Raw genomic sequence first — 12129 nt, 5'->3', positions numbered from 1 at the left:
GAATGCTTTGAGGTATAGCTCTACCATCTGGTGGAGCTAGAATTGCATTTGAGGTCTAGCTCTACCATGTGGTGGAGCTAGAGTCATAGAGGTAGAAAGCTTTGAGGTCTAGCTCTACCATGTGGTAGAGCAAGAATGCATCGATCTAGCTGTGTTCCATACACATTAACAAAACCAACTACTCCAAGAAGAGACCTACTTCACATGACAATCACCAAGGAGCTAGATATGCATTTGATCTAGCTCTACCACGTGGTAGAGCTGTATTCTACCTAGACCACATCGTAGAGCTAGAATGCTTTGAGGTCCAGCTCTACCGTGTGGTGGACCTAGAATTGCATTCTTCTAGCTCTACCATGTGGTAGAGCTAGACTTCAACGAATGTAACCGACTGAGGTTGAATGTAGCTGTGGTAGAGCTGTATTCTACCTAAACCATGTTGTAGAGATAGAATGCTTTGAGGTATAGCTCTACCATCTGGTGGAGCTAGAATTGCATTTGAGGTCTAGCTCTACCACCACGTGGTGGAGCAAGAGTCGTAGAGGTAGAAAGCTTTGAGGTCTAGCTCTACCATGTGGTAGAGCAAGAATGCATCGATCTAGTTGTGTTCCATACACATCAACAAAACCAATTACTCTAAGAAGACACCTACTTCACATTAGAAGAACCAAGGATCTAGAAGTGCATTTGATCTAGCTCTAACACGAGGCAGAGCTGTATCCTATAGGTAGACCACATCGTAGAGCTAGATTGCTTTGAGGTCCAGCTTTACTATGTGGTCGAGCTAGAATTGCATTTGAGGTCTAGCTCTACCATGTGGTAGAGCTAGACTTCAATGAATGTAACCGACTAAGGTTGAATGTAACTGTGGTAGAGCTGTACTCTACCTAAACCACATTGTAGAGATAGAATGCTTTGAGGTCTAGCTCTACCATGTGGTGGAGCTAGAATTGCATTTGAGGTCTAGATCTACTGTGACATGAAAAATTGATCTTTCATTGTCAATTTTGTGCATATTTTGATGGTTTCTCAATGGTAATAAAGTGGAAGCTTGTCCAAGAAGATTGCGGCGCCCACAACGGAATAACGGCGTGGTGATGCGGCGGCTTGGCGGCTACCCCGATAACAGCATTCTATCTTCAAATATAATGGTTTTACTTGATTTAGGGTGCACACATTGTAAATGCCACAAGTATGCTTGATAAATACTTTGGTATGGTAGATGGGCTAGTGATGTGGAAAATAAAAGTGGGCCTTCATGCTCACATGGATTTTTATTGTATTATTAATATGGTATTCACCATAAGGCAACAAGTTGGGGAGTGTGGAAGGCATGTGGAGGAGTGTGTGTAGGTGCATAATTGGAAAAGATTCTTCTAGAATGCCTACATGGAAGAGGAGAATTCCGCCATGTGTAAGTGGGATCTCCACCTACACGCCACTTAGGCTTGGCTATTATCTCATCACACTCTCAAAGTCAAAAAGTCTTCAATTTAATAATCAATAGAAGACTTAGCCTAAGAGGACAATTGATGGTGACATCTACCCTTATGTCACTGAAGGGTTGAAGATTTTTATGTTGTAATTTGTAACAATGGAAGAGAGGGTGATTCTCCACCTATAAAAGGAGCCCTCCTCTCCCTTTCAAATTAAGGAATAAGCCTCCTTAATTGAGCATTTTGTGTCATTGCCATTCTGTTATCTTTCAAACCCCTATTCAAACACTCTCTTTACATGTGAATGTCTCATTTAGCATTAGCTCCTCATGCTTAACCCAATTTTAGACCTCTTTGATGATTCATGATAAGTGGGATAAGGAGTTATTATCTTGGCGGGCCTGTGACTTCTCAAGGTAGCCCTTGCCTTATTGTCGCCCTCCTTTGGAGGTACCAATGGTTTTAGCAGTAATGAGCATGTGTAAAGACTTTGGGAACCATAGGTAAATCTTTACGATTGTCCGCTGAGCAATGTTAACCCTTACCCTCTAGCTTTAATCATGAAGGAGATGAAAGGCAAGAGGCTATGTGAAAATTAAGGTTTCATGCAAAGAGAGGGAAGTGCAGTTTTTGTGGTCCAATACCCAATTTTCAACCGGTAATTACTCATCACTCGGGTGTTGGTTTCTTAAATTGATCATATGGCTAGGAAGCTCTTTCTATGCTCTTTCCACTCATATAACTAATTTCTGAATCCCTTACTTCATTGATGATCAGAATTTCTCCCAAATTTACTAATTTTTAGGCGAATTTTGGTAGTTTTATAGTCTTGTAGTAAAATGCTCATAACTTTTCGCTCGATTGTCCATTTTTGAAAGTTTTTATATGGGCGCGAAGCTCTCTTCAAGCTCTACGCACCTATATAATCTTTTTTTGCATAGCCTATATGGATTTAAAACTACAATTCTCTGTGTATCTCTATTTTTATAGAATTTTGGCAGTTTTATAGTCTTACAGTAAAATGCTCATAACTTTTCGCTCGGTTGTCCGTTTTTGAAAGTTTTTATACAGACGCGAAGCTCTCTTCAAGCTCTACGCATCTATATAATCCTCTCTTGCACAGCCTATATGGATTTAAAACTGTAATTCTCTGTACATCTCTATTTTTTTAATAGATTTTGGCCATTATTTCTTCTTGAAAAGTGCTGAAAGAAGAGGTAGGTTTCCATTACCTTTCTAGGATGGGATTTTGGACAGTGTGGCTATGGGCATGAGAGATACAGTGTGTGTGATGGGTGTTCAGGGTATTTTTAGATTTCTGTTTCTCTAGAGGACCAAAGAAAAACTACTATCATCACCTTGTGGGGCTACTTTGCTTACAGGTTCATGCCCTTTGGGGGGCTGACAAATGCTCCAGCAACCTTTGTAGAGGTTCATGAACTTGGTGTTTGAGCCTTATTTGGGAGCTTTCATTAGGTCTTTTATTGATGAACTTGGTGTTTAGAGGTTGGTACATTGTGAGAAGTTGGAACTTTCTTTGAGGAGAGTTGATGATTTTTGAGGTCAACTGAATCCAAAAAAGTGTCACCTGGCCCAAGCCAAGGTTTCTCTTCTTGGCCGTGTAGTATATGAGACTGGGATTGAGGCTGATCCAGAAAAGGTAAAAGCTTTGCTACTTCTGAAGGCTCCTCGGGATGTGAAACAAACCTTCACATAGAAGGCGAGGTATCTTGCCAGGTTTATTTTCCTTTTGTCCTAAGCTTTGTATCCTTTGTAGCAAGCATCCCAGACAGAACCATTTATTTGGTACAACAAGGAGGAAGAGTCTTTCATGCAAGTGAAAGAGACTCTGTGAGTACCCTACCAGGGATCATGCCTCCTAATTGGGACATAGAGTTCTTTGTGAACCCAAGTGTGGGTCAAAATGTTGTGGGTGGGGGGTTATCAAATAACCAAGCAGAAACCTCCGAGTGGCTGAGCGATGAAAAAAAGGAAGGGGCACTTCTTCTTCACAGCTTAGGCTCACCCATTCCAGCCACATCTTTAAAGACAAACCCCCCATTTGTAAGGAGTTGCATCTCAAAAGATTCTAAGTTAGTACCTCTGTCCACCACCCACCTTGCAGGAGCCTTGTTGAATTAAAGATCCTTGGCTGCTTTAGTAGGATTTAAAAAATGCTCCACATCATGTCCACAAAACCATAGCATCTGAGGATGTTCAAGGTCACCTAATTTTATTCTTCCAAAAACAGAGGGTGCTAGCACCCCTTTGGTCCCATATTCTCCCTTGTCAGCAAAACAACCTATTGCACTTGGACCCTAACTCCCTAATGTAACCTTGACATCACACTTGGTTTCTGAGGTTGGTGCGTCTAATGGCCCACTTGGTCCTATGAATATCTACCTCTGGCTGCTCAGATATGCATTGTATCACACATCCCCCATCTCACTTGGCTCCCGGGGTTGGTGCGTCTAATGGCCCACTTGGTCCTATGAATATCTACCTCTAGCTGTAACATTAGATGTGCATTATATCCCACATCCCCCATACTAATGTGCAGTTTGATTTTTTTTTCTTGATCAGCATGGTAACATGTTGAAATTCTGGCCTATGACAATCATCAAGGTAAAGAAGTAATGAATGAGTGTGGGAAAAACACTTTGGAAGGGAAATGGGTTAAAGTTAACCAGTGTTAGGTAGGCTAAGGCAAAAGCCAAGAAGGCTCAACCTAACTGGGGATCAAAGAGTAAAAGGGTGGATTATTGTGGGAATCTGAATCCTATCTATTACTGTAATCCTTTCAGTCCACTTAATGATAGTGATAGCTATCCCTTGTCTGAACAAAGATTTGACCTTTTAGTGGGGGAAGCTTGGAAAGGAATTCAAAATGAACAGACCAATATGAGGAATGAAGAGGAAGTTGAGATGGTAACGAAAACTACTCTTTCATGAAAAGTTTTCTAGAGTTTATAGGTTACAAGTGGAATGTTAAGGGTATCAAAGATAAAAAGAAGAATGCCTTGTTTTGGGGGTTAGTGAAATCTTGGGGCTTCTTGGTTTTTGCTATCCAAGAGCAAATTTTTTTTGGGAAAACTCCTAGATTAGATAGGTTTAGTGAGTTGGAGATTTTTTATGGTGGAATTAATTTTTGGTATAGTGGGGTTATGACCCCAGTGAGGAGAGATCTTAATCCTAGTGTCATTGCCAATCACCCTAAGGGAAGGATTTTGGTAGTTGAGGTTTTGTTAGATGGGGATAGAATATGGATTATTAATTTATTTGGGTTCCACAGTCATCAAATTAGGAGTAATATGTGGAATTGGATTGCCAACTTAAATATTCAAGTTCCTTGTATTGTCCTTGGGGATTTTAACATGGTAGAAAAGGCTCTTGATAGATGTGGTGGAAGCACTATCCTCTTAGGGAAGGAGAAAGGGAAATGGGAAGAGCTTAGAAGGGGATTAGGCCTTAAGGATAGTTGGTATATGTAGGTGACTCGAGAGACAATACAGGTCATACCTATTTCAGCCTCCAATATCTGCCCTCATCTTCCAGAATTGACGTGGTTTTCTTTAGCCAACAGGCCTCGTGGGGGTGCCCCATACTTCAAGAGTCTCTGTAGATTGTACATCCGCACTTTCTGATCATTTGCCTCTGAAGTGGGTCTGGAACATAAATAATGGGACTGACACGGATCTTTCTCATTACCCAACAAGAAATTTGAGAGTGAATAACTTGCTTCTTAAGCCTGACCCTCTCTTTGTGGACTATATAGAAGAAGAAATTAGAAAACTTAAAAGGAGAAGGGGGGTTGATATTGCCTAGAGGCAGTTTGCCAACGTAATGAAGAGGATTATGAGAGTTGGCAGTTTGCCAACATAATGAAGAGGATTATGAGAGTTGTGGGTAAATTGAGGGCTGAGGAAAGGAGAGGGGAAAGAAGGAAATGGGCAGCTTTGTTAGAGGAGCTTCTTGTTAAAAGACAAACCAAAGGTTTGGATGCTAAGGATACTATATTGTACTTTAAGTGCCAAGCTAGTATTAAGGAGGAGGAGGATAGATGGTCCCCAGAGAACAGGAGAATTGGGCGAAATGGAATTTCTTTAATAACAAAAGGAGACAGATAGTAGATTATTCAAACTTCCAAAAAGAAATAGTGATAGTGAGGTTGTGGGAAGCATTTTGGATAAAGACAGGACCCCCTTAAATGATATGAATACTCTTACTAAGAAGTGGGTTAAGTTCTTGGGTTCTACTCTTAGCTTGAAGGAAGATTGTTCCTTGAGGAGGTTTCAAGCTAAAGATAGGCTGTTTGGCTTATTGAGCCAAAATGTGCATCCAGACAAAGCAAGGTTGTTAGAAAGGGATATTAACACCATATTGGGGAATATGGGAATTTCCCACAAGTTTGGGACACGTGGTCAAAAGTTTGGATTAACCATAACTTGAATACCACTAATCCAAAATGAGCGCTTTATAGCTCTTTAGATTCCATTTTTCAAGCACTTTCCAACGATAGGTTATATGATAGGGTTTTGAGAAACTTACAAATATGTTATCCATGTCCCCTTTTTTAAGTATTCAAAAATGGGAATTGGGAAATTCCCAAATTCACTAATATGGTGTTTATTGATGTGGAAGAATGCTGGTGTGCCTTGTTAAAAATGCGAAGAGATAAAGCCCTTGGCTGGGATGGTCTATCCACAAAGATTTTCATAGGCTTTTGGTCTTCCTTGAAGGATGTTGTGGGTGATATTTGTAGGAGAGCCTTCAATACAAGGCTTATGGATAAGGATTTTAAAGAAGGGTTAGTGAAGCTCATTCCAAAACAAATTGCATGTAATAGGTTTGGTCACTAGAGGTTAATTACATTGCTAACAACGATTTACAAAATTTTGGCTAAAGTGATTGCTCTTAGAATTACTCTAGTGCTGCAAGATGTTTCCAAAAAACTAGCTTTTATCAAAGGAAGGTTAATATATGATAATATTTTGTTGCATTGTTGGGAAGAGATGTGGCTATCGAAACTCATGAAAAATGCATCATGTTATAGCTGGATTTAGAGAAAGCATATGACTGGACTCATTGGTCTTTTGTAGCAAGAGTGATGGAAAAACTAGGTTTTGGGAAAAAAATGGTACCTTGCATTTTTTGGAAGAGTGGAGGCTATTCTAAAATGTTAAATGGAAGAGTGGTAGGTGGGTTTGGGATTAATAGATCAGTCAAACAAGGTTGTCCTCTAGCCCCTCTTTTGTTTGCTATTTCTTCTCATCCTTTAGTAATTTCCCTAGAATTAGCATGCAGCGATGGGAATATTATTGGGCTAACGCTTAAGCATAGTGAACAACTAGTTATACAATGTTTTGTTGATGACTCCTTATTTACTGTTTTTAAGGGCTGAGAACAATAATGTAAGATTGGCTTTAGAGATAGTGTAGGAGTTTTGCTATGCTTCTGGCTCTAAAGCGACAACATTCTAAAGTCCAGAATTATCAACTTGACTGAGGATAATGATTTTGATATGCAAAGGTGGGGCTATGAGGTGGTACAAAAGGGTCAGATTGTCAAACTACTTGGAGTTCCCTTTAGAGTTGGGGTTACTAATAAACAACTGGTAATGTGGACAATAAATAGGTTCTTGGAGAAATTTTTATTAAAAATGGGAGGACATCAGAGTTCCTTTCTATAGCAGAGTTGATATCTGCAATACAGTGCTGAATGCTTATTTTATGTTCCTTTGCCCTATGTTGGATATTGGTAAGTGCCATTGGAAGAAAATTATAGGACTTGTTAGAGACTTCCTATGGAGGAATGACAATGTAACTAAAAACGTATTTGCTTGGGTAGCATGGGACAAACTAAAAGTTCCTAAAGGAGAAGGGGGCATTGGTATTATACATCCACCTACTCATTGCATTGTAAGGACGGCTCTGATGCTTCCTAGATGTTTATCTCAGAACACTACTTGAGGGAACTGGTTGAGCTCTTTGATGTGATGGCTAAAGGTAAATGGGTGGAATTAGATTGGAAGGATAAACTCTTCTCATTTGCTCCTCTTAAGGTTACTAGTTCAACAGTTTGTAAAATGTAATGCAAAAGTTGGAAAGGCTGTTTGGGACTCATTGCTTGGGATAGGGGTGGCAGAGTGACTAGTAACTCTATGTTCAGTTTGGGTATTTGGTGGACACATTAATTTAACCCCCCTTTGGCTTTACTTGACATTTATGCTGCAAAGAGTCTCAATAATAAAGGCATTAGGTACTTGGATGACTGTTGGGATTGGGATATGGTAGGGTGGAAGGAGGTGGAGCATATAATTTTGGAATATCATTTATTTGGAAGGGAAAGTGTTCTGATAGCCTAGGTACTGGATTAGACTCAAAGAGAGCTATGCTCTACTACCACTGATGTTTCAGTCTGGATTAAAGATTGGGCTTGTCTTAATGGTATCAAGGTAAAGGATGGCAAAACTAGAGAACTATACTCACTAATGAGAAAAGGGGATGCCAATGTGTTGTATTGCAATAAAATTTGGAAAATCAATTGGAGCCCCTCCAGCTTGGAAAAAGAGGTGGAAACTCCTTTGGGATAGCTAGATTCCTAAGAGATTTTAGGTCTTTATGTGGAAGGTATGCATGTGGGCATTGCCTATTGGTTCCAAACTTCAAAATCGAAATATATCTAGTGGTATTTGTCCTAGGTGCAAGTCATTACTTGAAGATGGTAAACATGTGTTTTCGAACGGCCCAACAATCAGAGGAACTTGGTCTAAGTTGTCAAAATGGATAGAGATGAGCTTGGGTATACAAACATTCTAGGGAGATTGCATCTTGGGTAAATGATCATTTAGTGAGGAACATACTCGTTTGGTTTTTAATATCATTACAGCTTGTATTCTATGGGAAATTTGGTCTAGCAGGAATGCCATTATGTTTATGAAGGTTGTATGTGTATTGGCTTGCAAGGGTCAAACTTGATGCATAAGTGTGTGTGTATGTGTTGGTATGTATGCAATGTGAATAAGGTAAGATGCACTGAGTTGGATGTGCTGATACAAAATCTGCAAAGGAATATCATCTGAGTCTTGCCCAGAGTTTGGTGGAGCTTCAAACATACCAGGGGTAAGTTCCTAATGTTGATTTGTATGTTGCAGGTGAGGTGTTGGGAAGGGAAGAAGAGACTGAGGTGAGGTGTTGGGAAGGGAAGAAGAGACCCCCCAAATTTGGAACAAGAACTCAAAGGTGGTACCGTAAAGAAAAGCAGGATGATCATACTTTTGTTGCCTTTATAGAAAACCCTGTGGGAACCAGACCCACTATTAAGATTTGGTCCAAGAAAAGGGGAATGTGGGAAAAATAATCCCCTCATGGATGCACTTCAGAAGCTATGATGGAGGCTAGAATCCCGCTAGGTATCAGATATCTTGGGAGCAATCTTGCTTTTTGATAGAGGAAGAGGGGATTTTTTGGGTAAAATTCTAAATGAAGATAAAAACGATTTGTGAAGATTTATGGTGTACTTTTTACTTGGTTGTACTGCAGTTTTCGGACAGTTTCTCAGTTAATATATATATAATTATTATTGATAAAAAAAGAAAGCAGTTTTTAATGTACCGCCACAGATTACACGTGCATTTGTCACAAAAGGATGGGAAACTTTAGACCTTTCAACGGGGTTCGACCTTTTGAATTGCATGAATACAACAAAAGCATCGCTTTAACTCATTTATTCTTTACTCTTGTTGCATAAAATGTCACTTGACTGATTGCATTGTATTTTCTAAGTGTCACTTGACTAATTGCATTGTATTTTCTGCTTGCCAGCTACAGAGAGGGCCCAAGATGCAGAAGGTAGCGAGCACTGAGAGGACCGGCGCCAGCTAAGAACCAAAAGAGCTGCTTTTGGTGAATGACGTGAAAGACGAGGGCATGGAGAAATGTGAAGACCACGGGGCAATCAAGGGGTTCATTGCTGTTGGTCGCATATGGAAAATCAGGCCTTGACGACGGCAGCGAGATGATGGTGGTCTTTTTTAGCAGCTGATGCACTTGTCTCATTGTTGGGCGATACTGGGGAAGAGGGTGGCAGCATGCAAGTCCTGTATGAAGAACACACCTCCATCGATTATGATAATCATCTTGCAGCATCTCATCATCATAATTAGTAACCGGTCCAATTGATTGTGCCATTACTGGGTCAATGGCATCTAGCAGCTTACTGCTTTGCCGCAGAAGCCACACCCACTCTACTAAATTCATTTCCTGAGGCGACAGCTCAGCATCTAGAACTCTGCGCCCGCTGGTTACCTCTAGTGCAAGTACCCCAAAGCTGTACACATCTGCTCTGTCGGTGGCTTTTCCTGTGAAGTAAGTTTCCGGTGCAAGGTACCCTGGCGTCCCTGCTGTAGTCATGGTGACCATCATGTTGTGAGAAATCAGCCTTGCAAGCCCAAAATCTCCTAGCAGAGGCTTAAATTCTCTGTTCAGCAAAACATTGGCTGCCTTTACATCTCTGTGCAGCACACACTCCCCCAATCCTTCGTGTAAATACTCCAAAGCAGATGCTACACCTAATAAGATATTAAATCTTGTGTCACTGGATAAACTGGCCCCCTCTTTGGGCTTGAAAAGATGTTGGTCTAAGCTACCGTTGGCCATGTACTGGTAGACTAACAAGGCTTTGCCTTTGTGATAGCACCACCCATGGAGTTGCAAGAGATTGCGGTGGCGAATGCTGCTGATTATCTTGACCTCAGAAGGGAAAGTAGCCTCTTCTCCCAACCCATCGTGCATTTTCTTCACGGCCACCACTTGTGTGGATCCATGCAGTCGTAAAGTGCCTTTGTAGACACGGCTGAATGCACCTTGACCCACCAGCAGCCTGTCACTAAAGCCATTGGTAGCTCTTCTCAAGTCACTGTAGTTGTACTGAGGCACAGAATTATACTGCATCTCTACGGCGTCGCTGCTAGGCGCTGGCGGGCCGCCCGGAGCTTGTCTCTCCACGGGCCGCTTCTCATGCAGACGCCTCCGAATCCTCCAGATCACAAACAACATGAGCACAATGAACACAATTGTGACCGGCAAAACGATCAGAAGAGTGGGGAGACGTGATCTCTTCTTCTGGCATTGGCGGCAACTATTGAATGATATTGAGGATGATCTTGAGGTCGGATCAGAAATAGAGAAATTCCAGGAATAAACAGCATGCCCCCCATAGGAACTACCTGTAGCTGCTGTAAATCCTACATACAGAGGCCCGTTGAAAACACTAGAAAGATTTGCATTGGGAAGCTGCAAGCAGGGTTGCGCAGGGCGCTCGATTAAGCTCTTATTATTGAGATTGATCATCCATACCTGGACAAGCTGGCTAGAAGCGTTGTATTCCACCCAAGCAACCAAGGTGTAGTTATTGTAAAGGTGAAGAGAATAGGTGGAATTTGTGTCGTATTTTACTTTGGATATCAGGCTGTTCACGTCGATTCCTATATGGCTGGCGCTTGGGTCCTGCATCTCTGCGTCCAGATGGATGTCGAATTCGACAGCAAAGAATGGACTGTGCGGGCCAGCGAGCTCTGAGCGGCTGACAAGGCCCAGAAGGTCGCCCGTGCTGTTCTGGGGAGGCGCGCCTTGTGCAGAGATAAAGAAGGCAAGGCCATCACCGCTGTTTCCATAAATCCCTGTTGTGATGATCTGGAACATGAAAGAGGTGTTGAAGGAAGCAAAGATCGCTTCATTGCCCACTTGTTGCAGAAAGTCAACAGGCTCTTTCCATATGAACCAGCCCTCGTTGGAGGTTTTCGAGAAGTTGGCTAGCCTCTGAGGGACCTCTGGGTTGGGGGTTAGCCAAACAGTGTCCCCATTAGGATCGTGGAATGGGCTGCTGCCGTCGTAAGACGAGTCGTTTACCGGCACAAGCAGGCTAAATTGGTCTATGCCATTAGAAGTTGGGTATTGGAACTCTAATGTAAGAACCCCTGGCTGGCAGCTTCCAAATAGAAGCATGCAAAAGATCAACCTCACCAGCTGTACCCTTGCCATTGCTGTCGCTTCCTCCCCCAAGAGCCTCTGGTCTCTCATCCCTCTCACCTCTGATCTCTCCTCCCTCTCAGAGCTATGATGGACCTTAAAAACACACACGACTGTGCAACTCCCTCTCAGCTCGTCCGGTATTGAAATAGATATACTCCTATGTGCACGGAGGACTTTGAAAGTCATGGCATTCATTGACCATTTCATGATATTCTCTAGAAGACCTTGGAGGTAGGATTTAGAATTTAACTACCAAGTAGGTAGCCTTGTTAACATGAGATTAAGTTGAATGAATGAAGATAGATAAGTAGTCCATAATCCACATAAGTGTCATTACGCTTTACCTTGACCAATTCTTCTTTCAAAATCCGAAACATCAATCACCAAAAGTTCAACCTCTATTGTTTTCCATTTCTTTTTAAATAAGTGCTTAGAGGGTCTACTTCTATGCCATCAAAATCAACCTCTATTTTCAATGCAAGCAATACTAAAATAAAGTTTTTTCTCGGGGGTGCACTACCTAGAAACCTTATGTATCTATCACGTGCGTAAAAAGAACCTTATTTGTGAATTTTTCATAAATAAAATGACCTCTTTTTCTTTCTGGACTTATGGGTTTTTTAAAAATTGCTTTAAAAAAACTTTTTGTAAATGTATTTATG

At 41.4% G+C, this 12129-nt stretch overlaps 1 protein-coding gene across 1 annotated transcript; it reads right to left on the bottom strand.

The window, feature by feature from the left end:
* Positions 1 to 9092: 9092 nt before the first annotated feature.
* Positions 9093 to 11680, bottom strand: LOC147619495 (L-type lectin-domain containing receptor kinase S.4-like). The gene has a single exon (XM_086773544.1). The coding sequence runs from the start codon at positions 11672 to 11674 to the stop codon at positions 9260 to 9262; it is 2415 nt and encodes an 804-aa protein (XP_086629670.1). The 5' UTR covers positions 11675 to 11680; the 3' UTR covers positions 9093 to 9259.
* Between the last annotated feature and the right edge of the window lie 449 nt (positions 11681 to 12129).

This window comes from Cibotium barometz, chromosome 33, assembly GCF_041138505.1.
Source record: "Cibotium barometz isolate CiBa-2024 chromosome 33, ASM4113850v1, whole genome shotgun sequence".
In the NCBI taxonomy this organism is placed as follows: domain Eukaryota; kingdom Viridiplantae; phylum Streptophyta; class Polypodiopsida; order Cyatheales; family Cibotiaceae; genus Cibotium; species Cibotium barometz.
This window is presented reverse-complemented; position numbering and strand designations above follow the sequence as displayed.